The sequence below is a fragment of the Phalacrocorax carbo genome, chromosome 5, assembly GCF_963921805.1.
Source record: "Phalacrocorax carbo chromosome 5, bPhaCar2.1, whole genome shotgun sequence".
Taxonomy (NCBI): Eukaryota; Metazoa; Chordata; class Aves; order Suliformes; family Phalacrocoracidae; genus Phalacrocorax; species Phalacrocorax carbo.
This window is the reverse complement of record NC_087517.1, coordinates 18,565,487-18,589,987: the sequence shown is the minus strand read 5'-3', so window position 1 is coordinate 18,589,987 and position 24,501 is coordinate 18,565,487. Positions and strand designations below refer to the sequence as shown.

The 24,501-nt window shown below is 60.9% G+C and overlaps 3 protein-coding genes across 7 annotated transcripts; 2 read left to right on the top strand and 1 right to left on the bottom strand.

Annotated features, from left to right (window-relative positions):
• The first annotated feature begins 13 nt into the window (after positions 1–13).
• On the top strand, positions 14–10,399 carry ATG9A (autophagy related 9A). Its single transcript, XM_064451381.1, has 14 exons — positions 14–179; positions 435–478; positions 1,818–1,882; positions 2,180–2,341; positions 2,445–2,586; positions 3,497–4,245; positions 4,596–4,749; positions 4,973–5,152; positions 6,014–6,259; positions 6,563–6,783; positions 7,193–7,310; positions 7,494–7,716; positions 7,861–8,003; positions 8,111–10,399. Exons 1-14 carry the CDS (start codon positions 77–79, stop codon positions 8,114–8,116), a joined length of 2,556 nt encoding a protein of 851 aa, XP_064307451.1. The 5' UTR covers positions 14–76; the 3' UTR covers positions 8,117–10,399.
• Positions 10,400–10,954: 555 nt separating this feature from the next.
• Positions 10,955–17,759, top strand: ABCB6 (ATP binding cassette subfamily B member 6 (LAN blood group)). Its single transcript, XM_064451398.1, has 20 exons — positions 10,955–11,043; positions 11,680–12,211; positions 12,756–12,893; positions 13,180–13,369; positions 13,579–13,671; positions 13,928–14,120; positions 14,206–14,327; positions 14,413–14,522; positions 14,611–14,676; positions 14,815–14,940; positions 15,018–15,094; positions 15,199–15,262; positions 15,360–15,445; positions 15,562–15,619; positions 15,777–15,881; positions 16,286–16,460; positions 16,763–16,875; positions 16,985–17,079; positions 17,276–17,344; positions 17,444–17,759. The coding sequence occupies exons 2-20, from the start codon at positions 11,696–11,698 to the stop codon at positions 17,568–17,570; spliced, it is 2,523 nt and encodes an 840-aa protein (XP_064307468.1). The 5' UTR covers positions 10,955–11,043; positions 11,680–11,695; the 3' UTR covers positions 17,571–17,759.
• Positions 17,760–18,110: 351 nt separating this feature from the next.
• Positions 18,111–24,155, bottom strand: ZFAND2B (zinc finger AN1-type containing 2B). 5 transcript variants are annotated; one of them, XM_064451402.1, is made up of 9 exons: positions 23,927–24,149; positions 23,161–23,355; positions 22,591–22,722; positions 21,823–21,974; positions 21,241–21,345; positions 21,018–21,087; positions 20,392–20,468; positions 19,708–19,789; positions 18,111–19,439 (listed from the first exon to the last, which is right to left on the bottom strand). In XM_064451402.1, the coding sequence occupies exons 1-9, from the start codon at positions 24,092–24,094 to the stop codon at positions 19,401–19,403; spliced, it is 1,020 nt and encodes a 339-aa protein (XP_064307472.1). In that variant the 5' UTR covers positions 24,095–24,149; the 3' UTR covers positions 18,111–19,400. The 5 variants fall into 5 exon arrangements, with proteins under 5 accessions (XP_064307472.1, XP_064307473.1, XP_064307475.1 ...); XM_064451403.1 differs by having other exon boundaries at positions 19,708–19,786; positions 23,927–24,138; XM_064451405.1 differs by having other exon boundaries at positions 23,161–23,255; positions 23,927–24,097.
• Positions 24,156–24,501: the final 346 nt, after the last annotated feature.

Below are 24,501 nucleotides of genomic sequence, written 5' to 3'. Positions count from 1 at the left end.
CCGCGGCCGCCATTGGGCGTTGCGGCCGCCATTCGCGGTGTGGCCGGTCCGGGGCCGGCGGCGGGGGGTCCCCGCCATGGCCCACTTCGAGACGCAGTACCAGCGCCTGGAGAGCTCCTCCACCGAGTCACCCCCCGGCGGCGGCGACCTGCTCGTCCACGTCCCCGAGGGCGCCAAGTGTGAGCGGCGGCACCACCACCGCGGGTTGGGGCCTGGCGGGGCCGCGGCCCGGGCCTGAGGGGAGCGGGGAGGGAGGCCGCGGGGACCGGCCGTCTCCGGGCTGCGGGGGCAGCTGCGGCCGGCCCCGGTGGCTGGGGACGGGGGGGAGTGCGCCCGGGACTGGGGGCCTGGGGGGAGGAGGTGGGGTTCTGCCCCAGGGGCACGAAAACAGGGTGTGCCGGAGGGTCGTTCACCCTGCGCTGCTCCTCCTTCAGCTCCCTGGCACCACATCGAGAACCTGGACCTCTTCTTCTCTCGCATATCCTTTCGCTGGGGCGGGATGCGCCCCGCCACCTCCTGGGCTCTGGCCGCTGCGGGGAGCGCTGGGCTTGGGGGAACCTGGAGCTGGGGCAGCCTCTGCCCCTTTCCTGAGGACACCACGCGACTCCAGAGGGGCTGGGGGCTGGCAGGCCCCCCATGTCCGTGGGGTGCTGGCACCCAGCACTGAGGGGTCGGGTGGGTTCTTTCAGGGATCCTTGGCAGGGTGGTGGCATCATTGACTTGTAGTCACAATTAAAGCTTTATTCCCTTAAGAAGGTAGCATAGAATTTATAACCAGAATAGCATGGGATTTGTGTAAGCAGAATCAGTGTGATACATTTTTATAAGTAGCATAGTACAAAGTTTTAAAACACTGCTTGCCATACAGTTTCTAGTTACCTGGACTCTCTGCAGATCAGGTCAGGTCTTCATACGTGGTTTGCTGTCTCAGTATAACAATCATAATCTAGAGTCAAAAATCGTATAAAAGCATACGAGTCACTTAATCGTTGGAGGAAGCAGATGACGGCGGAGGTGTCCCTGGCCACCAGGGAGCCCTGGGTCTCACTGTCCAGCAGCAGTTTCAGTCCAAGTTCCCATTTAGGACTTGTAACTCCTTAATTTTGTGGACAGTGCTCTGGCGTTGTTACATTTCCCTGTTCTGTGACAGGTTCATCACCACCACCAGGTTGGCTGCGTGCCTGGGACCTTCAAGGCCAATAAGGAAGGGAGTAAGCAGCCTGGTGCCCAGGAATCTTGAGGCCACTGGGGAGGGGAAGAAGAAATCATTTTGGTTTGTCTTCTTGGTTCACAGGACATTCAGGGTCCTCTGATCCCCTGAATCCCCTGATAATGAGGGAAAGGGAGCTAATCCATGACATACTTGGTCACAGAGAATGCTGCTTGCCTTATAAAATGGCGTTAGTCAGACACAATACCAGGGGTCAGGAGCAGGGGGTACTGGTCATGTGTGCTGGGGGTATTAAATGCATTTTTGCCTGTCTCTGTGATGCCCTGCCCTGCCCACCCTTGTGTGGCTTGAGGGCATGCTGTGTTTCTGCACTGTGCTGGGACAGACCCCTCTGGGTATTGGGTGTGGGAAGAAAAGAGCTTGGATGGAACCAAGTCCTCTTATCCCAGCTGTGCTTTACCTGGGGAGAGTGTGTTTTCCTGCAGTGGAGAATCAGCTTGCTGATGACTAGGGATGTGAGGGGGTTTCCATTGGTGGTGGAGGGACACTTTGCTGGGGAGCTGCAGGTGCCAGTGGACAGAAGCCTCTCCATCCTTTGTCAGAGGGAAGGAGTCTCCAAACTGTTCTCCTTGACTGTAGCTCTCACGTCTATAACCTGCATCAGAAGAATGGCTTCACCTGCATGCTCATTGGAGAGATCTTTGAGCTCATGTAAGTGCAGGTTCCCCCTCTGTTGTGGCTGTGATAGCTGCTGGGGAACAGCTGCAGGAATCTGCTGAGCTCCTGCAGCTGGGTGGGCGGGAGGGTTCCCTTTACATTTGTCTTGTCTCCCCTTCATTAGGGTTTTCTGTACCCCAAACACACATTCCACTTCAAGAAACTAGTGCTCTTGAGCTTTTCTGCTGCCATGGCTGTGGGAATGCATCTCCATGATACGTGACCCTCCCTCCTTTACATTTTGGGGGGGTGGAAGGGCAATTCTCTCACACCTGCTCCATTTTTTCACAGGCAGTTCATCTTTGTGGTGGCATTCACCACCTTTCTTATCAGCTGTGTTGATTACGACATCCTTTTTGCCAACAAAGCGGTAAATCACAGCCAACATCCCAGTGAGCCCATTAAGGTGACTCTGCCAGATGCCTTTCTGCCTCCAAATGTCTGCAGTGCAAGGTAGGGGCAGCGGAAGGCATGTTAGTCACTGCTCTTGCTTTCTCAGGTACTCAGGGCACCTGCCGAGGCCTGCCTCCCTCTACTTGCCTCTTCTTCCTTGCAGAATCCAGGCAAACAGCTTCCTCATCTGCATCCTGGTGATAGCTGGGGTTTTCTGGATCCACCGGCTTGTCAAATTTATCTACAACATTTGCTGCTACTGGGAGATTCACTCTTTCTACATCAATGCCCTCAAAATCCCCATGGTAAGTAGCTGGGCCAAGGGCCACATGCAGGGCTGCTAAGGGATGTGGGAGGCATTTGCTGAGTGGTGAGAAGCAGCTCACCTTTACTCCTCTCCAGGAGAGCTGTTATGAGCACTCTTCCCTCTGCTCCATAATTGCATGGGGCTCCTTTTGGTCTCTTCTCCAGCAGCCAACTTAGTGAGTGTTAACCCCTCTCTGCCCAGCCTGTCTCTCTGTCTGTTGGCACACGCCTCTGCCATCTGCCACACAATATGTTTATTCTTCAGTGTTGGCCTTTTCTGTGATGCCTTTCAACAGAGAAGGCACAAGTGAGGATATTCTTGTACCTCCCGGGGTTGTGGACAACATCATCTTCCTTTTTTACTGTGGGGACACTGAGGCATGGAGCTGCCTAGTTGGTGATGGTCACTCTGTGTCAAAGACAGGGTTTGAGGCTTGCACGTATAGCCTAGTCCAGAGTCCTTGCTCTGAGGGACGACATCAGAAGGTGTATGTGCGTCCTTTGAGGAGAGACCATGTCTTGAGAAAGGCAGGGTGAGCCAAAAGGCTCAACAGGCTCCTTCTGGGACACTGCTTAAGCCCCTTCCACTGTTCATGTCTCCCTGCTGACTCCAAATGGCAGTTCTGGGAGGATTCACGGGAGCCTGGAGCTGTGTTTGTGCATCCAAGGCAGCTGTGAGGTGTGTTTGTGCCTCTGAGGCAGCTGGTGAGCGAGTGGCTGGGAAACAGTTTTTAGTTAGAAACTAATCTAGGGGTACAGGGCACTGGGGCAAGTTACGGGGTTTGCTCGCTGCAGGCTGAAGCAGTGCAGGGAGGTGCCTTGTGTCCCAGTGTTGCACATGCCTCATCAGCACCCTGAGGCGTGCGCTGGAACCTGCTGCCCCTAACGTTGCCACTTGCTCCCTTCCAGTCCACCCTGCCATACTATACCTGGCAGGAGGTGCAGGCCCGCATCGTGCAGATCCAGAAGGAGCACCAGATCTGCATCCACAAGAAGGAGCTGACGGAGCTGGACATCTACCACCGCATCCTCCGCTTCAAGAACTACATGGTGGCCATGGTGAACAAGTCGCTGCTGCCCATCCGCTTCCGCCTGCCCCTGCTGGGAGACACTGTTTTCTACACGCGTGGGCTCAAGTACAACTTTGAGCTCATCTTCTTCTGGGGACCCGGCTCCCTTTTTGAGAATGAGTGGAGCCTGAAGGCTGAGTACAAGCGGGCTGGGAACCGCCTGGAGTTGGCTGAGAAGCTCAGCACTCGTATCCTCTGGATTGGTATTGCTAACTTCCTCCTCTGCCCCCTCATCCTCATCTGGCAGATCCTCTACGCCTTCTTCAGCTATACAGAAATCCTGAAGCGGGAGCCGGGCAGCCTGGGTGCCCGCTGCTGGTCTCTCTATGGCCGCTGTTACCTCCGTCACTTCAACGAGCTGGACCATGAACTGCACTCACGCCTCAGCAAGGGGTACAAGCCAGCTTCCAAGTACATGAACTGCTTTATCTCCCCACTCCTCACCATCGTGGCCAAGAACGTGGCCTTCTTTGCTGGCTCCATCCTGGCTGTGCTCATTGCTCTCACCATCTACGATGAGGACGTGCTGGCAGTTGAGCATGTCCTGACCACTGTCACCCTGCTCGGGGTGGGCATCACGGTGTGCAGGTGAGGTGGGTCTGTGCTGCCCCTGTGCTCCTGGCAGGGCTGTGGGGAGCAGTGGGGCTGGCAGCCTTCCACATAAACATGCTCTTTGGTTGCAAGTGGACATGAATCTGCCCGGGTGAAGGGCGGCATGGCTGAGGAGAGTCAGGGGCAGGCAGGAGAAGGGGGCAGTCATTGTAAGATATGACGGGTGTTGCTGGAGCTGTACAGGGCTGGGCTGGCAGGAAGGTTTGGGTTGGATGTGAAGGCTGTGGGCGGAGCTGTGATACGGGCTGGTCACCCTGCCCTCTCAGGATGAGATCTCCCAGTAACTGAGGTGTGATGGTGTGGTGTTTCTGTGTCCTGTCCTATAGGTCTTTTATCCCTGACCAGCACCTGGTGTTTTGCCCAGAGCAGCTGCTGCGAGTCATCCTGGCACACATCCACTACATGCCTGACCACTGGCAGGGCAATGCCCACCGCTATGAGACCAGGGATGAGTTTGCCCAGCTCTTCCAGTACAAAGCGGTGAGCTTGGCTTGCAGGGGGCTGGGATGGGGACTCGCCTCCATCCCTGCAGGGGGGAAAAGCTGCTGGAGAGCTGAGCAGCTCTCGGGCTGGCAGTGGAATAAGGCAGCTTTCTCAGAGACACCCTGCCTCAGAAGATGGGTTGGAGCTGGGGGCTGGCTTTGGGATCGAGGGTTTTCTGATATCCTTGAGCTTACACTGAGCCCATCATCTCTGTGCTCAGGTCTTCATCCTGGAGGAGCTCCTGAGTCCCATCATTACCCCCCTGATCCTCATTGTCTGCCTGCGGCCCAAGTCCTTGGACATCGTTGACTTCTTCCGCAACTTCACTGTGGAGGTGGTGGGTGTGGGCGACACCTGCTCCTTCGCCCAGATGGATGTGCGCCAGCATGGCCACCCAGCGGTAGGTCCCGTGGGTGGTGGGAGAGCAGCCTGGGCTCCTCACTAGCATGCCTGGTCCTTCAGACCCATGAGATGCCATAACTCACCGCTCCTGGCAGCCCAGCCCGGCCATCTGCCTCCCTTCTGGGTGTCTGGGGCTGCCAACATGGGTCACCAGCCCCAGAAGGCTCTTGTGGCCCAGCTGTGATTATTAACTTGGTATTTTGTGAACCAGGCTTTGTAATTTTTTTATTTGATGTCCTTGCCTGTCTTCACAATCAAGAGTCCTATGTCCTCCGGGGAGACGAAGGGGGATATTTGGACATTTACAAAGCGTGACTGCTGAGAACTGACTCAAAGAAGCTGGGCTGCTTGGGCCCAGGGGAGAGGCAGCTTCAGGGAGATGGGAAGCGTTTTCCATTATGTAAAGTCTAGTGCAGGGCAGGAAGGGGATCCGTCTATTTCCTGTGCCTGGGAACTAGGTTGTGCAGGAAAGACTCCCTAGTGACAGGGCCATGAACTAAGAAGGGAGCGGACTCGCTGTGGCAGGAAGCCTTTAAGAACAGTCATTTGTTGGCTGTAGTTGCTCCTACTGTGAGCTGGAGAGCACAAGACGAGGCTTTTGGCTGTGTATTTTGTGACTAGTCCCCATCTCTCCAGTTTCCTTGCAGCAATGCGTGTTCTGGGGGGGGAGGTTGAAGACGTTGTGCTTGCTGCTTCTTCCCCAGGCTGTGAACTCGTGTGGGGCTTCTGGTGTAGCAGCTGCTGCCGTGGCCCAACTTATGCTGGGTGTTGCATGCTTTGCCCAGGCTGATTGCAGGATCCCAGGCCTGGTGGGGTGTAAAGCAGATCCTGTTCCTCATTACCTGTCTGTGCTCTGCAGTGGATGTCAGCAGGAAAGACGGAGGCCTCCATTTACCAGCAGGCCGAGGACGGCAAGACAGAGCTGTCCCTCATGCACTTTGCCATCACCAACCCCAAGTGGCAGCCGCCTCGGGAGAGCACGGCCTTCATTGGCTTCCTGAAGGAGCGGGTGCACCGGGACAGCAGCGTGGCGCTGGCTCAGCAGGCTGTGCTCCCTGAAAACGCCCTCTTCAGCTCCATCCAGTCCCTGCAGTCAGAGTCAGAGGTGCCCAGGCTGGGGGGGGATGCGGGGTGTTCTTGGGGTGCTTGCTGGGTGCTGGCAAACTGATAATCAGGCCCGTTGGGTGATTTTGCCCTTGCCTGGGCTGTATCTGGGAATGCAAATGTGATAGACCAGCACTTGCTGGGACTGCTGCTGGGTTTCTAGAGAAGGCAGCAGGCTGTCCTGGGGCCCTGTGAGGTGGGAGAGGGGCTGACAGAGCTGGGGTGCCTCAGTGCTATGTCACTGGCAGGGATCAGGCCTCCAAGTCTGCACAGGACAGTGGTTCTCTACCTTTCAACTCTGCAGCCTCACAGCCTGATTGCCAATGTGATAGCAGGCTCCTCGGCACTGGGCTTCCACATGGGCCGGGATGGACAGGCCTCCCGCCATCTCTCCGAAGTGGCCTCGGCTCTGCGTTCTTTCTCCCCGCTCCAGTCTGCCCAGCAGCCTCCCAGTGGCTTCCAGATGGCAGCAAGGGATGGAGAGGGAGCCCAGCCTCGTGGTGCCAGTGCCATGACAGCCTCTGGGTGAGCTGCGGGCTGAAGAGGGGTGGCCGGACACCCTGCAAATTCCTTAAACCCTTGTCTGATTGCCATCTTATTGTCCTAGGTGCACAGTGGCATTTGTTTCTGCAGACTGGGACAGCAAGGGGCATGTTCATAAGCAGAGTTAGGGCCAGGTGCTTAGGCTGGCCCCAAAAGACAGTGTTGGGGTTCTGCTGTTCTCCTGTAGGTACCACAGTGGTAAGAAACCCCTGGTAGGGAAGAGGTAGTGCCATAGCAGGGCTGGTCACCTTGTGCATCTGGGGAGATGTTACAGAAGATCTGTTCCTACCCAGCCCAGGAGTGGATGTCGGCAAGCCTGACAGAGTAGAGAGGGGCTGGGCGGTGTGGGTGGCACCTGGGCTGCAAACACCTCTTGTGTGTCCCATGGCAGTGCCGACGCAAGGACCGTGAGCTCAGGGAGCAGCGCCTGGGAGGGTCAGCTACAGAGCATGATCCTATCAGAGTACGCTTCCACTGAGATGAGTCTCCATGCACTCTACATGCACGAGGTGAGCAGCCTGGAGCTGGGCCAGCTAGAGGGGTGCGGGGCGGGACTGGGGTGCCCTGTCTGGAGTGACTGGAATGCCAGTGTGAGTGAGAGCTGAGACCAGTGTGTGTGCAGTGTTGGGGAGGGTGTGTTCAGGTGTCTGGGCTCTCCCACGCAGCTGACTCACTCATGTTTTGGCCTGCAGTTGCACAAGCAGCATGCCCAGCTGGAGCCTGAGAGGCACACTTGGCACAGGCGAGAGAGTGATGAGAGTGGGGAGAGTGCTCATGAGGAGCTGGACGCTCAGCGGGGTGCCCCTGTCCCCATCCCTCGCTCTGCCAGCTACCCCTTCTCCTCACCGCGGCAGCCTGCTGAGGAGACGGCCACGCTGCAGACTGGCTTCCAGCGGCGATATGGTGGCATCACAGGTAGGGGAGACAGGGCAGAGTTCTGAGCCCTGGGTCAAAGCCCCATAACTAATGCCCTCTGTGGGCTGGCACAAGCAGCCTTGCCTGTCCCTGAAGGCTGACAGTCCCCCAGGTAGCTAATCTTCTTCCTTGCCTCTCCTGCAGACCCGGGCACAGTACACAGAGCCCCATCACACTTTTCCCGCCTCCCTCTGGGAGGCTGGGCTGAAGACGGGCAGTCAGCGAGACATCCAGAGCCTGTGCCAGAGGAGAGCTCAGAGGATGAGCTTCCACCACAGATCCACAAGGTAGGGATGAAGGCTGTGGCTGAGAGGGGCAAGGTGTACTCGGGATGCTGGGTTGGGGTGCTGGACAGCTGGTCCATATAGTGCCACATCCCTTCTCTGTCTTGCAGGTATAGCCTTGTAGACTGGGGATCTCATGGGGGTTGCAGACTGGGAGCTGCCTGGGCAGCAGATTGTGGCATCAGCCTGATTATTCTCCCGTCCCGAGTGGACAGGATAGTCCCGGGCTCCATTTTGTTGCCATCAATTGCCGAAGAGACAAAACTTCCAGGCTGGCAGCTTTGCGGTGGCACTTTTGTGTCCAGCCGTGTGTCAAGTCAACACCACTCTGACTCGTGGGGTGAATGCGTGTGTGAGTACATACATGTGTCTGTTCACATCTGTGTTGTCTGTGTTGGAGGATCACTGCAGAGCCTGCGAAAGGTGACATGACAGGACTAGCAGTGGGGAGCTGTGGACTGACTCGGATGTGGCAGCAGGAGCTGCTCTTTGAAGGGATGTGAGACGGCACCAGCTCCAGATGTCTGCCCAGAGCTGGGACCTGCCTCCGACGTGAAGGCAGGAGCTGCTGTGGGAGCTCTAGCTCAGCCTGTAGCACCACACCTGCCCTGCCTGTGGCCCTGGGGAGGTACCCAGGGCCACGTTCACCCTCCTGGAGAGTACCAACGTTGTGCTCTTCAGCCCAGAGCAGGACAGCAGTGGGGCAGTCACCCACCCCTCTGCCCTAGCTGCTGCTGGCAAGGGTAGGGGTGGGATCTGGAGCTGGTGGGAACAGCTCTGGCCAGGATCCAGGGATGCTGCAGCTCCCTAACTCCCATGACAGCTGATCTGTTCCCTGCATGTGAGGAAGGGTCAGTGGGGTCCCTGATGTCCCTCCCAGCTGGCAGTCTTTGTGCCATACCTCTGGGCTAGGGCAGCATCATCCCTGCTGTGCAGCACCTGTGGGATACGGGCTGCTAGCAGGGTCTCTTTGGCACTGCAAGAGGGCCCAGGGTGGGGCAGCTGGCATCTCCCGGGAGTGCTTGCAGACCCACTTGGAGCCCACCCTGAAGATCTTGTGCTCTGTGTGTTGGTTCCCTTCCCCGGGGGGTGATAAATGCCTTTTTCCCCATGCCCAGGCTGTGGTGCATTGGGTCTGTCTTCCTGATGTGGCTGTTTCTGCAGTATTGGGCCTTTCCTCTTCCCCAAGCAAAGGCTTTGTTGCATCTCACATATCACCCAGGGGCTCACAGCTCCTCCTTCCCTCCTGAAACCACCTGCTTGCAACATGCCTTCAGCTGCTGGGGAGACCATATACCAAGCAGCTGGCTCGTACCTGGGGGGGCAAGGAGGGGTGCCCTGAACCCAGAAGCAAGAGGCAGACCCCAGCCCAGCCCTGGGGTGGTGGCGGGGGTAGATCAGGATTCTGCCTGTGCAGCGTGGCCTCGGGCAAGACCTTCCCACCATCGTTCTGGTTTCCCTCTCCTCTCTTCCAGTGGCAGCTTGTGAGGATCTGCACCCCTGCTAACGTCTGTCAGTCTTCACTTTCCCCTCCCTTCCTCCCCTTGTTTCTGGTAGGGGCTGCTTGCTTTTGCCATGCCCTCTGCCAGCAGCACAGGCCCTCTGCCATCCCTGGAGCCCGGGGCTGCCTCTTTTCCCCTGCCTGGGTTGTCATCCGCTGCCCTTTGAGCCCGGGCTGGGCACATGCTGGTGAGCCGGCTGCTCCCAGCGCAGCAGGGGTGCGCACGCAGATAGCCAGGGTGTGAGCAGGGCCTGGGTGCCCGTGTAGGGGTGGGCCCTTTAGGGATGGTGGGTTCCCTGCTGTGATGGGGTGGGACAGAGCGGAGCTGTGAGTGCTGTGGGTCTGTAAGAGACCAAATGGAGCATGCTAAAGCAGAGCTCAAGCTGGGGTCAGGTCTGAGCTGGGCAGGAGCTCTACAGACCTGGGTGCTGCTGGGGTCCTCCCACAGAGGAGCAGCTGCAACGACCTAAGAGCAGCTCCAGCTTGGGGTTGTCAGGGCACGGTGAAGGGAAACTGAAAGGACGTTTCCTGGGAACCCAAGCTTTCCTGGGGCATCCCCTGGCACCTGGGCTGCTGCCCTGCATAGAGGTGAGCCTCCCCGGGGACTACGGGAGGCTGCGCCTGGCCTTCCTGGCAGGCTTGTCGCTGATCCCTAAACTCAGGGGCTGAAAGCTGGCGGTGCTCTGGGGCAGGGGGAAAGTGTGGGCCTATCCCTGGGCTGGCAGAAGGGACAGGCTGGGCGGGGAGCAGGCCGGAGTCCTCGCTGCATGTTGTGCTTGTGTCGTCGGTGTCCCATGTGCATGGCAAGCCACTCTTCATCGTGGGGTCCCCGGGGAGCGTGGTGTTGCCCGTCGCTGTACAGCTGTATAGCCGTCTAATAAAGATGGGCTGTATCATCCCTGCCTGCCTCTGTGTCTCCCTTCACCCTGCGGCTCAGTGCAGCCCACCCGGACCGGGCCACGGCGTGGAGGAACGAGCCGGTGCCTGTGATGGCGTCGGGAGGCGGCGAGGTGCCTGCCGGCTGCTCCTGCTGGGCCGGGAGCCCCGCAGCTCCGTCCCGGGGGCCGCGGGGGGGGAAGCAGGGGCTATATTTATCCCGGGGAGGGCAGCGCCGTGTCCTGCCTGACCTCTGCGGCGGGGGGGAGCTATCGCGGTGCGGCAGGGCTGGGCTGGTGGCGGCGATAAGCGGGAGCGGGGCGCCTCCCCTAGGCCACCCCGCTTTGGCCCCCTCCCCGGGAGTTCGTCCCACGCCGCCCACGGCTCCCCCTTCCCACGCCATCCGCAGCTCCCCGGTCCCAGCCCTGCGGGGCGGGGGCGGTTATGGGGGGGGACGCGGGTCCGTGCAGCCCGGGGCTGGGCACCGGGGCCCCGGCGGGGCCGGGGGATGCGGTGCCGGTGGCGGGAGGGCGCGCAGGAGCCCGGCGGTGCCGGCGCAGGGGCGGGGAGCGGGGCGGGGCGGAGCGGCGCCGGGGCCCGGCGGGCGGCGGGCGGTGGCGGCGCGGGGGGACCCGGAGCGGGCCGGGGCCGGCGGGCCCGGGGCAGGTGAGCGGACGCGGGGCGGCGGGAGGGCAGCGGGGACCCGGCCCCTCTCCCCCGGAGCCGCCTGTCCCCGGGGCTGAGCGGCGCCGGCACCGCCGGGCATTGTCCCGGCGCGGCCCTGCCTCCCCACGCCCGCCTGTCCCTTGTCCTGCGCGTCGGTTTCCCCGTGCGTGTCCCCAGCCCTTGCCCTGGGGTTTCCCTGTGCATCCCCTTCGCATTACTCTTCCCGTCCCGCAGTGTCACTGCATTGCCCCCATTGTTCCCCCCCGCCCAAGACCGGTCCCAGCACCCCACTTCCTTCCTATCCCTGTGGTCTCACTGCCCCCCACGTCCGAGTGCACCCCCAAGGGGAGGCCCCCTGCAGTGTTACACCCCCTCCCCCCCTCGGGCACTGACAAGCCCTGCAAAGTGGATCCTGGCTCGGTGGTCATGCTCATCCCCAGGCAAAGCTGGCCCTGCTTGCATGCATGCGTGTGAGCGCGTTGCATGCCGCGTGTCCCCTGTGTCTGTGTCTGTTGACGCTGTCCCCACGAGTGCCTCCCCTCTGCCTGGCCATACCATCCTGCCGCCAGTCCTTCGTTGCGGCTGTACCCAACAGCCCACCCTGCGCCCTTGCTCCAGACCCTCTTCTCTCCGCAGGCAGTGACCTGCCAGGATGGCGGTGCTGGGGGGCTACTGTGAGGGCAACGGCTCCATCGCCCAGGCCTGGGTCCAGCAGGGCTTCCAGCCCTGCTTCTTCTTCACGCTGGTGCCGGCCGTGCTGCTGAGCACCTGCCTGCTGCTGGGCACCCTGCAGTACGCCTGCTACGTCCGCTTCGGCCGCGCCATGGAGCCCAAGTACATCCCCCGCTCCCGCCTCTACCACGGCCAGGTCCTGCTGTCCCTGTTCCTCGCCCTGCAGCCCTTTGGCGGGCTGCTGTGGCAAGCAGGGGGGCTGGGACGCCTCTATGGGTACATGTTGCTGCACGCCTGCCTCTGGGCCCTCAGCTGGGGCTGCGCCGTTGCCCTCCTGCAGCTGGAGCATACGCGGGTGCTGGCGCATGACCGGACACGGGGCCATGGCACCGTCCTCCTCCTCTTCTGGGCGCTGGCCTTCGCCGCTGAGAACCTGACCCTGGTGTGCTGGAGGAGCCCGCTGTGGTGGTGGGCGCTGGAGGACATCAACCAGAAGGTGGGCTGGGGGGCTGTGGGCAGGGAAGGGGGACAGGGCCCTTTGGGGGGGGCTCTGGCATTGCAGTGCTGGGGTGGGGTGTGCATGCCAGGCCCTGCCATGCTGATGGTGTGCACACTCCCAGGTTGCACCCACGCACCTGCTGCATGTCTCGGCCCTGAGCCCAGCTATCGCACATCTTCCCATGCCCCTATCTGGCTCAGCTCCTGCTTTGGCCTGGCCAAGCCCCAGGTGCAGAGGCCCGGGGGTGTCTGCCTGGTCCCCACAGCCCTTTACCCCCTGCTCCCCCCAGGGTAGGGGTACCCCAAGCCAGAGGGCACAGAGCCAGATGTGGCAGGGAGGATGGAAGGGGTCTGGGTGCTGCCTGAGGTGCTGTGCTCAGCCAGGGGTCCTGCTGAGCTGCGTGGGGTGTCCCTTCTCCCATGGCTGCACTGTACCCCATCCCTGTACCCCGATTCTTGCCTCTCAGCTCATACTCATCCCATGCCTGGCCAGGCTGTGCTGAGGGCCAGCTGTGGTGCTGACCCCCTCGCTGTCCATCCAGGTGCAGTTCAGCTTCTGGCTGCTGCGTTACCTCAGCACGTTCATGCTCTTCATCCTGGGCCTGAAGGCTCCAGGGCTGCCCCGCAAGCCCTACATGCTGCTGGTCAACGAGGAGGAGCGGGATGTGGAGAACAGCCAGGTGAGTCCTGGGGCCAGAGCAGTTTGGAGGCAAGTCCAGGGAGGAGCTGGAGAGAAAATGGAAATACAGCTGCCCTGGGATCAGCATCTTCAGGAGACCCAGGAGGAGTGAGGTTTAGGGCTGCCCAAGCTCCCTGCCCACTCTCAGCGGGATGTGGCCCTGCTGGGAGGATGGAGTGGGGACCCTCAGAGGACAGGGCTGGTTTTCTCGGTGGGGTATTCCCCAGGGCTGTTGCCAGCTGGGCTGGGGTGCCGGGACAGTGACCTCTCACTCTGCTCTCCCCTAGCCGCTCCTGTCCGATGCAGGCAGGACCGCTTCCACCTGGAAGGATATCCGGAGGAAGCTGCGGCTGCTGGTGCCGTACATGTGGCCGAGGGGCAACCACCTGCTGCAGGGGCTGGTGCTGTTCTGCATGGCACTCATGGGGCTGGAGCGGGCCATCAATGTTTTTGTCCCCATCTACTACAAAAACATCGGTGAGGCACCTGGAGCTCGGTGTGAGGGGCTGCTCATGGCATCATCAAGTGCTGGGGGGTGTTGCGAATGACCTGGGGGCCTGCAGAAACCTGGCAGGAGCGGGGTCCAGGGGGTCAGGGACCAGTGCTGGGTGCTGGGGCTGGTTCCCATGGGGCACCCAGCAATGGTCCTTGCCCCTCTGCCCTGACCCTTGCCACCCTCTCCCCAGTGAACGAGCTGACTGAAGGTGCTCCCTGGCACACCCTGGTCTGGACTGTCTGCATCTACGTGGGGCTGAAGTTCCTGCAGGGTGGAGGTGCTGGTAAGGACCGCCAGGAAGGACGGGGTGCTGGGGAGAGACAGCGCAGGACACATTGTGCCAGGGCTGGTGTGGCCGGGGATGCCCTTACGCCCCCATTACTGCTGCTCTGTCTTGGGAACAGCAGTCAGGGCTGGTCCCGGGTTGGGAAAAGTGATGGGGCCCCATCCCAAATCCCTCTTTCCTAGCTGGGGTTTCCGAGCTGGCTGCATGCCTTGGTGGCGCTGGTCGCTACTGACTGTCCCGTGGTGCCCCACAGGCTCCACCGGCTTCGTGAGCAACCTGCGCACCTTCCTGTGGGTGTGGGTGCAGCAGTTCACCAACCGGCAGGTGCAGGTGCAGCTCTTTGCTCACCTGCATGGCCTGTCCCTGCGCTGGCACCTGGGGCGTCGCACCGGTGAGGTCCTGCGCAGCGTGGACCGGGGCACCAGCAGCATTAACAGCCTGCTCAGGTCAGAGTGTGCCTGTGGTGGGCAGGGGGTGGCTGGGCAGCCCCACCGGGCTGGGCTGATACACCATCCCCCTTCTTGCCCCCAGCTACATCGTCTTCAGCATCATCCCCACCATTGCGGACATCATCATTGGCATTGTTTACTTCACCTCGGTCTTCAGCGCCTGGTTTGGCCTCATCATCTTTGTGTGTATGAGCCTCTACCTGAGTGAGTGGGGGGTCAGGGTGCAGGGGTGCCATGCCGGCATCTGGGGCAGTGGGCACCTACTGACACAGCCCAATCCTGCCCGCAGCTCTGACCATCTTCATCAGCGAGTGGAGGACCAAGTACCGGCGAGACATGAACACACGGGACAATGAGGCCAAGTCCCGGGCTGTGGACTCACTCCTCAATTTTGAGACGGTACTGCCGGTGGTGGGGGTCTCGCTGAGTACTGCCTGGCACTGGGGGGGGCTGATCCGGGCCCTGACCCTGGCTTTCCGTCCTGCAGGTGAAGTACTATAATGCGGAGAGCTACGAGGTGGACCGCTTCAACAATGCCATCATCAAGTACCAGGTACGGGGCACTCGGCACCAGTGGGGGAGTTCGGAGGGGGGAAGGAGCCGAGCCTCATGGGCACCTGCGGGGAGGATGGAGCTCACCATGGGTCTGGTTTGGAGGTGGCAGCATCCCAGAGGACCTTGCCTCTTCCAGGTCTCGGAGTGGAAGGTCAGTGCCTCGCTGGGCCTCCTCAATCAGACCCAGAACATGGTCATCGGCCTGGGGCTGCTGGCGGGGTCCCTGCTCTGCGCCTACTTCGTCACCGAAAACAAGCTGCAGGTACGACTGATGCCAGCCTGCCCGGGGTGGGGCCCAAGGGCTGGTGGTGATGGGCACCTCTCCCCTGTCCCTTCCAGGTGGGGGACTTTGTCCTTTTTGGCACTTACATCATCCAGCTCTACACGCCACTCAACTGGTTTGGGACTTACTACAGGTAATGCTGGGAGCTGTGGGGGTGCCTGGGGTCCCCCTCCCCATGAGTGCCTGGGTTGGGATGCGCACTCCCAAAGCCTTCCCTCTGGTCTTTGCCCCTTCCAGGATGATCCAGAACTCCTTTGTGGACATGGAGAACATGTTTGAGCTCTTCCATGAGGAGCAGGAGGTGGGTGCCACCTTCCCGGACCCTGCTCCCTGGCACGGCCCCATGGTCCTGCCCTGGGGAGGGGCTGGCTCTGATGCCACGTCTCACCCTTCGGCAGGTGAAGGATGCGGTGAACGCTGGCAACCTGCGCTTGGAGACCGGGCGGATCGAGTTTGAGAATGTGCACTTCAGCTACGTGGATGGGTACAGTGCGGTGGGCATGGGGTGGCAGGGTGGGACAAGTCAAGCTTGTGGGGTGTGGCACAGGGACACGGGGCAGGGGAGGTGGCCCTGAGCTCCTCTCCATCTCCCTCTCTCAGGAAGGAAATCCTGCAGGATGTCTCCTTCTCTGTGATGCCCGGGCAGACCCTGGCCCTGGTGAGAATGGGACCTTGAGTGTGGGTTCACTGCTGGAGGGTGGGATGGGGGAAGAGGGGCTGGGAAGTACAGGGGTGGGAGGGACAGACCCCCAACGGGACCTGGCCTCCAGCAGCGGGGACCCTCTGGTCTCAAGTCACACTGCCTTCACGTGCAGGTGGGACCTTCAGGTGCAGGGAAGAGCACCATCATCCGCCTGCTTTTCCGCTTCTATGACGTGCGGAGTGGCTGCATCCGCATTGACGGGCAGGACATCTCCCAGGTGAGGGTGGGAGTCCTGCAGGGGCCAGTGGGGGGGGGCACACCAGCTCCTCTGGATTTTGTAGCACTGCTTGGTGCAGGCACTGGCATCTCCCTGGGCAGGTGTGAGGCACACAGCCCCACAGCCCATTTGAAGGCTGGTGCCTGTGCCAGGAGCAGGCCCCCTGGGCTGAAATGGTGGAGACTGGCCAGGGCTCCCTGGGTAGGGCCAGGGCACTGCAGGGTCCCCCCCACCACGGGGCGGATGCAGCTGAGCCTGTGCTCCAGAGGGCACCTTGGAGCAGGTACTCTGTGAGGAGTGGGGTGTTGGGCTCACAGTGGAGGGGTAGGATTGGATTTTGGGGGGGTGTGTGTCTCTGGGTGGGGGTGTGTCTCTGGCTGAGCACTCACCCCCTGCTTCCCCAGGTGAAGCAGGCGTCGCTGCGCACTCACATCGGGGTGGTGCCCCAGGACACGGTGCTCTTCAATGACACCATCGCCAACAACATCCGCTACGGACGGGTCCTGGCCACCGACCAGGAGGTGCAGGAGGCAGCCCAGGCTGCTGACATCCATGACCGCATCCTTTCCTTCCCTGAAGGTGAGACCCCCGTGGCCCCCTCCTTGCCCTCCCCTGCTGTCCTGAGGTCCCCCATGACCTTGTAGTTGCCCTCACGGGTGTCCTTGGATGACATCCCCCATGGGGGCACCTGTGCGACCCTGTGCCTTGCTTTGCCTCTCCCTGCCATCTCTCCAGGGCTAAATCAGTCCCTGGGCAGGGATGGGCTGAGCCTGCGCCAGGTGGCTGCGTGGTCCCGGCAGGAACCCCCTCTGGGCAGCAGGGCCCCAGTCCCCGTCTTGGGAGGACACCAGTGCAGTATGTTCCTGCCCTTGTGCCTGCAGGATACAACACCCAGGTGGGGGAGCGGGGACTGAAGCTGAGCGGGGGAGAGAAGCAACGCGTCGCCATTGCACGCACCATTCTGAAGGGTCCCCGCATCATCCTGCTGGATGAGGTAACGGCTGCAGCCCCCAGCCCAGCCTTGCTCTGCTCTGCAGCAGCCCCTGCCCCAGTGGCTGTCTGTGCTGCTCATGTCCCTCCCCTACGTCCTACCTCTCCCACAGGCCACGTCTGCGCTAGACACAGAGACTGAAAGGAACATCCAGGCCTCCCTGGCCAAGGTCTGCGCCTACCGCACCACCATCGTTGTTGCACATAGGTAGGGATGGGGAAAGGGCTGATCTGGGAGGTGCTGAGCTCTCCCAGCTGGCCAGGCCCCCGCAGAGGGACTTGCAGAGCTGTCCTTCAGCCTGGGAGGTGACAGTCCCTGCGATTGTGGCTCCTTGCACTGTGCAAACCCCTGTCCCAGGCCCTCTCCCCTCTGAGCCAGGATAACACCCTGCCTTCCCCTGCAGGCTCTCCACCGTGGTGGGTGCAGACCAGATCCTGGTGCTCAAGGATGGGCGTATTGTGGAGCGAGGGAGGTGAGCATGGGGGAGGGCTTAGTGCTGCCTCCCCTTGAGGATCCCCTCCCTGGCTCTGGGACCAGCTCGGGACCTTGCACCCCCGTACTCTCCCCACAGGCATGAGGAGCTGCTGCAGAAGAGTGGTGTGTACGCTGGCATGTGGCTGCAGCAGCAGGCCAGGGATGAAGGTGAGAGCAAGGAGCGCCGCACTGAGAAGCCCCCGGGCAGCAAGAAAGGGCCTTGAGCATGGCTGGGGTCTCTGCTGTGACACGGACCCAGGGCCCAGGCCCCCACGCTGCCAGGAAGCTCCTTTGCCAGCTGCAGGCCAAGGCCCCGCATGCCCTGGGAGCTGCAGGGGCTGGGTTGGACACTCCACTACATTTGTACGTGTTTGTTTTGCTGTTGTGTAGTTTCTTAAACCAGGTCCTTCCCAGCTCTGTGCCTGTGTGCTCTGGGCAGGGTATGTGCATGCAGGACCCTCATGTGGGGGGGGCCGTGCTCCGGGCAGGGGCAGGCAGGGTTACTGCCTGTGCCCTTGGCTAGACCAGCAGCTCTGCCATGGGGCTGAGCTCCTTGGGCTCAGGCAGGTGAGGGGTAGAGCAGGCTGTCACCACCTGCCCCATCCCCACACAGAGGGGTGAGCATGGCAGGGGGCTGCACTCCAACGGCAAAGGACGGAAGAAGCAGCAGCGCATCTGCTGCCTGCTTCATGCCCACGTGCCCCATCCACAGAGATGCACCGCTTTGGGCTGGACACCAAGCAACCGCTCCCCCAGAGCGCCTCTGTACCTTGTGCTGTGCTTTTATTTTCTCCCAAGCAGCACTTTGATGAGTCTCAGCATTCCCTCAGCCTAGACTGAACCCACCTCCCGCCCCAGGGAGGCACTGCCAGCAGATGCCCTTGTCCTCAGCTGTACCCTGCTGGGCCTGGGACAGCTTGGCCCTGTGCAGAACAAGGCACAGCCCTACAGGCAGGAGTGGTGCCGGCAGGAAGGCTCAGGAGCAGCTGGGAAAGCAGCACCACTCTGCACAGCTGCAGGCCTCCTTGCAGGAAGCCAGGAGGGCAAGTCCCCGCCCCGCCCCTCCCCCAGGCATCAGCTCCCCCTCCAAACACCAGCAAGGAAGGGCTGGCTCCAGGCTCAGGGCTGTATTTGAAAGAAGGTATTCTGTGCTGCTGCTCCCCAGGAGGGGATCCCCCACAGCACAGCTGTGAAGGAGGTGTTCCTGCCCCAGCAGCATAGAACAGGGCCCTGGGATAGTTTAGGGCAGCAGAGGAGCAGCCAGCAGCAGGAAGACGGCTGCAGTCCTCCCACATGAGGCACAGTCAAGTCACTGCTGAAGTTACTCTTCAGTTAATGGCCCTTGTTAAATTAAACGAGAAAGGAAACAGCTCCACTCAGTCTCAGAGGGGTCCTGGGCCCCAGACGAGCTGGGTAAGGCCCAACATGCTCTTGTGCATGCAAATAGGAGGGGAAGCACTGAGGGCACAGGGAGCGGGGAAGGGGCTGCCTTCAAACTGCTGGGAGGCCACACATTCAGCTGTCCCATGCCTGTGCAAGAGGCTGTCCCAGACACAGTTACTCTTTGCTAAGGGGCTGGCAGAGCCCTCCCTGGAGCTCGCAATCCAGTCCCCCACTACTGCAGCAGGCAGCCGCATCCTGGCTGTACATCTGAGCATGCAGAGACGTCCCCAGGCAGCCCTTTCCCCCCAGGTTGGCTCTGACCTCACCCCACAGTCTCAGCAGTGCTGGGACATGGCCACGGCAGGTGTGGCTAAGTGCATGCCCTGGGCTGCTGCTTGCTTTGGTCAGTGTGCTCAGCCTCGTCCTACAGTCTTCACCTCTCCAGGAGCATCAGCAATTTGCTGCACCAATTTTATACAGGTACTAGGGCTGAGTTGTCAGTGTGTGTTTGGTGGCTCGCTTACAGCCCCCGCGGAGGTGCACCGTCCTTGGCGAGGGGCTCTGGTTGTCAGTGTCCAGGCCAGAACTCCACAGCATCCACGAGAGGCCAGAGCTGTTTCTCAGGGCACAAGCAGGATCCCACGTCCACTGGCACACCCTGCCTTGCCTGCCTACGACATGCTGCAGTTTGATGGCTTTGAACCGTGTGCCTGTAACAGGAAGAATCACACAGTGAGCAAAGGAAGACGGGCTTCTTTCTTTGTCCTACCAGGAGGCACATCCAGTGCTCAAGTCCCCAGGGCTGTGTACTCGGCAGTGACACTGCCACTGCCCCAGGCCTGGCTGCTCTCCTGGTGAGAAAAGTGACCCTCTGGGCAGAGCCCAGAGGAAGCAGAACCCAGGGAAGATGCCACCATGACACAGCCAGGCTGGGATCAACCCCACCACAGCACAGAGCCTACAGCCAGCCTCACTCACCTGCCGCTGTGATTGCTGGTACTCGGCTTCGCTTGCTGACAGTGCCTGGGCCAGTGCCAGATCCTCCTCCTCCTGCGTGCTGCTGAGGACAGCAGTGCATTGTGTGCCTTGGCCTCCCCCAGCGCTCAGAGCCCTTCGGGGTGGCAGGATCTCCTGTCACCGCAACCCTCCAGGACAGCTAAGGGCAGGGAGCAACTGATGATCACCCTGAACAAGCCAGGGGCTGGGGAGGGACCAGAGGATCCAGCTGGGGCTGGCAGCCACCACCCTGAGCCAAGGAGAACCGTGTTAACTCCAGTCTGTTGGACAGTGCTTTTAGCAGCACCAGGCAATGCACCCAAGGACATGGGCTCCCAGGTGTCCTCTGTGAACACCCCTACTCCACCTCTGTCACGCTCTAGCCATGTCCATTAGCTGACAAGTGGTCAGACAATGGTTTGCCCTACTCTGTGCTGTCAGTCACTGTCCCCTCTCAGCACCCCAGAGAGCTTGCTTGCTGAACCGAGCTCTGAGATGGCTCTGGACTCTTCCTTCCCCACCCACCCCCCCGCCCCATCAGCCACATAGAAGCATCATCCAGAGCCACGTGCTGAGAGGAACGTCATCCCAGAGCCACATGACTCTGCCCCGGGCACCTCTCACACGTAGGCTGGGGATGTGACACCATGTGTCCCTAAAACATACCTGGGTGGATGTGCTGAGCTGTGCGCTGACTCTGCCAGGGACATCTCCAGAGCTCGCTGCAGGGCCTCTTCCTCACTCTGAAACAAAGCATCTCATCACCAGCTTGGCTGAGATGGCAGGAAGTAGCACTGAGGGACATGCAGTAGGCACAGTCTTGCCTGGCCAAGGGTGGGTACACCTCCCCTCTCCAAGGCCAGACACAGCCAAGGTGAAGGCCTTGGGCTCAGGACAGACCTGAAGCTTGCTCTCCCCATGCCCAAGGAAGTGCAGCCCTGCCTACCAGTGCACGGAGCACACTAAGAATGCCAGTGGGAAGCAGCTTCCAATCTCCTCCTCTGCCCTTGCCTTGCAGAACAGAAAGACAACACCCAAGGAAAACAGCCAGCACACGTTGTCCATTTGGGAAAGCTGAGCACCAAGCACAGCCAAGAGCTGCCATTCGCAGGCAGCAGAGCAAACTCTGGTGCCCCACTGAGTGTCCAGGATCCCCGTTTGCCAGGGAAAGCCCACTTGGGGAGCACCACGGTCACCTAAAGAGCACGGGTTACAAAGCAGTGGCTGCAGTAGCTCCCCAGAGCACAGGAACCACCCAAAACCACCCAAAATACCCAGCCCAGGCCACTTACCAGCCCATTCTGCAGCATGACAGCTGGAGGGGAGGTGCTGGGAGTCTGCAACGCAGCTGCTCTGCCTCCTCTGCAAACAGAAGAGCAGCTGGGTTATGATCAAGGCAGGGAGCCCTGGTATGAGTACGCAGCCCTGCCAATGCACAAGAAGCATCCCACACAGGGAGCCAAGCCGGGCCTAGTCGTGCCCACCTCATAATTCTGAGTTAGGCCGTCACCATACCTGGCAAAGGCTGGAGAAGAGGGGTTGTTGGCTGGCTGGGCAGCTCCACTGCTTGATGCAGCAACCGTTCTGGAGGATGCCTGGGCTCTCGCAACCGCAGCATGCCTAGGACAGACAGGATGCAACTGCTTTACCATTGTGGGCCATCCCTGGGCACTGAAAACCCAGGGAGGTGAAGCTGGGTAAGACACCTCCCTGGCATCCACCTCCCTGGCATCCTCCCATGTAGTGGGTCAGCCACGTCCAAGAGTTTCAAGTGCCATTTCTTTCCTCAAAGCACTGTGCCAGGATGAGCAGAAATCATCAGCTACAAAATAAGGGACTGCGCAGGGAAGCAAGAACAAAACAAACAGCCCATGGGCAGTACCATCGGCTTTTGCTGCAGGAAGGAGAGACCATGTGTAGAGCTGCGCTGACTCTACAAACCTGAACACTGCTGGAAGACACCCTGGCACAGGGGGCAGGGAGTGAGAGAATGCAGCTGTCCCAGACAATGGGCTAGGAGGAGCTCGACTTCTTCCTTGTCACTCCTCTGACAGCACAGCCCCGTGCCTGTCAGCCCATCTGTCCCCAGGCCCTCACCCTGCTTTGGAGAGGGGACGCCCTGCCCCGCTGCAGTCATGGTCCAGGGGGTGCCGGTGCTTGAGGCAGTAGTTCTTGTGGCACTGGTCACAGATCACCTTCATCATCTCCTTCTGCCTGCAGCCAGGCTTTAAACACTTGTTGGTGAATATCTGAAAGACAACATGGCGGCAGTGGAAAGGGAACACACCCGGCAGGGCTGGGGCTGTCCCCTCCCTCCATGCCAGGCCCTGGGCACTGGCCAGCTTTCTCTTCCAGTGCCACTTCTGTGGGGATCTGGAGTTTGTCTCTGACTACTAGTTTTCTTTTATTAGTAATTCACTATGGCTTCAGCCTCCACAGACAAGGGTCTCCATGATTCCTGCCTGCCCTGCCAGGGTGGCGTGGACAGCCCAGAGTCCTCCAGCTGCCACTGGGCTGGATTCCTGCAGGACCAGCTCCCTGCAGCAATTTCCTCTCCTAGCAAGAATGGGCAGCTAATTACTGATTGTATCTTCCTAATGGCAGTTTCTCATCCTCATCCTACCTTTCCCCATGTTCCATGCGGCTGCTCAGCCCCACCCCATCGCTATCTCAGCCCCAGACTGACACCACAAAGCCCTGCAGATGCGTATGCCTCCAGTTCATCAACCCTTCCTGCCCTCGGCCTGTGCAAACAGAGCGAGCACCAGGGCAGAGCTGGGTTGTGTGTTGCTTTCACCCCACCCCCAGGCTTTGGCAGGGACCTAGAGGAGCTCAGCGGTGAGATGGAGAGCGCTGGGTTCCTACCTTGCGCTTGCGCTGTGCGGGGTCGGACTTGCAGTCACGGTCAATGTGCTCTCCCACCACAACATCTGGCATCTCCCCCCGCCTCACGGGAACCGGGGTGTTGCAGAGGGGACACACAGGGACCTGCACATCCTGCAGACACAAGAAAAGGGGGCCAAGAGCATGTAGCTGGGCAACCTCAAGTGCTGTACGGCCATCTCCCTCCCTTTCAGGATCTGCCTGCCACGGCAGATCCTGCATCACCTGTGGTTTGAGAACCTGCTCACCACCCTTTAAAGAGCTTGCTGTTTCTGACCCAGCAGCTGCAACAGGCACACACAGACTCTCTGGGAAGGGAAGGCAGCAGGGCTGGGTATGCCCTAACCATTTTACCCAGTGGCAGAGGCTGGGCTGGAAGCTTGCAGCACTGGGATCCAGATCCTGGCTTTCAGGGATGCCTCCAGACTCAGGGCATGTCTCAAGGGGGACTGCCCAAGTGGCCAAAGAAGTCACAGATTATTCTGATTGCTAGCTAGGAATGCTCAGCAGCTCCATGCACGAGGCTGGGTTACACCTCGTCTCCATGCTTACCTTCTTGTAGGCAGAGGTGCAGTCGTGCTGGGCGTAAGCGATGTGGTCAGTGCAGAAGATCTGTTCGCAGGCGTCACACTTCAGGGGGAGGAAGTCTGGTGGCGGGGAGACGCAGCGGGCAGAGAGTGGGGAGATGTCAGGCCCGGGGGCCTCCCTGACCCCAGGGAAGCCAAGAGCTCCCCTCTCCTCCAGCTCCTGGCACGGGAGCACAAGGGCTGTGGGTCTGTAGCTACGTCTTTGAGACTACCTAGGGCTCATCCTCAAAACGTGCCCTTCCCGGTTCAGGAGTAGCACCCTGAAATCCCACCGGGCTCCCCGGGGGCTGCCGGCCTCAAGCCGGCGGTGAGCGATGCCGCCACCAGGGCTCACCCACCCGGGGCCGCCGTCGTGGGCCCCAGGGGAAGGAAGGACGGGACCCCTGGGCGCACCGCCGCGTCCCGCCCCGCAGCCCGGGGTGCCTGCCTGCTCCCTGCGCCGCCGTCCCGGCGGTAAGAGCCCCGGGCTACCGGCACCGGCGGCCAGCTCCACCCTGGCGGGTGGGACAAGGAACCTGCGGGCGGAGGGAACGACCGAAGACCGCGGCCGCCCCACGCCCCTCGGCCAAGGGCAGAGCGACCCATCCTCCGCCGCACGGAGCTCCGCCGAGGCCGTGCGGGACGGTCCGCGCCGCTAGGCCTGGGCCTGCGGCCGCCGAGGCGAAGCAGGAGCAGGGCTCGGCCGCCCGGTACTCCCCTCCCCGCCGTTCCGCCGCCCCTCCGGCCCTCACCCAGGCGCTGACAGGCGGGCCAGGAGCAGTGGGCGCCCAGGTCCGGGAACTCCATGGCGGCCCCGCACCTCCGGCGGCTCCGCGCCGCGCCCACTTCCGCTTCCGGCACGGCGCCGTGGGAGGCGGAGCCACCCCCCGCCGCGCCTCCCACGGAGCGAGGCCACCCATAACCACGCCCCTCCACAAACCCCGCCCCGCCCACCGGGTCCTGGCCAGAGGCGAGACTACCCACGCAGGGCAGCCGACTTTGGGGGGATTTCCCTCCATCCTCCTCCCCCTGTTCCCGTCCCCAGCCCCAGCCCGCCCACCCTCCGCCGTGTGGCAGAGCTCCTGGCTCCCCTCAAGCCACTTCAAAGTCTTCAGACCACGACGCCTGACCGAGCACAGCCAGACACGCAGGCAGGGCTGCAGCGTGGATGGCGAGAGGTGCCCCAGAGAGGCTGTGGCAGGAAGAAACCAGAGTACTGAACAGGGCCAGGAGGAATTTCATTGATTGCAAAAAAAAAAAAAAAAAAAAAAGAGACAGAAACCTCCACGGCCACCCAGTAGCAGAACTCAAATCAGGAAAACCCCCC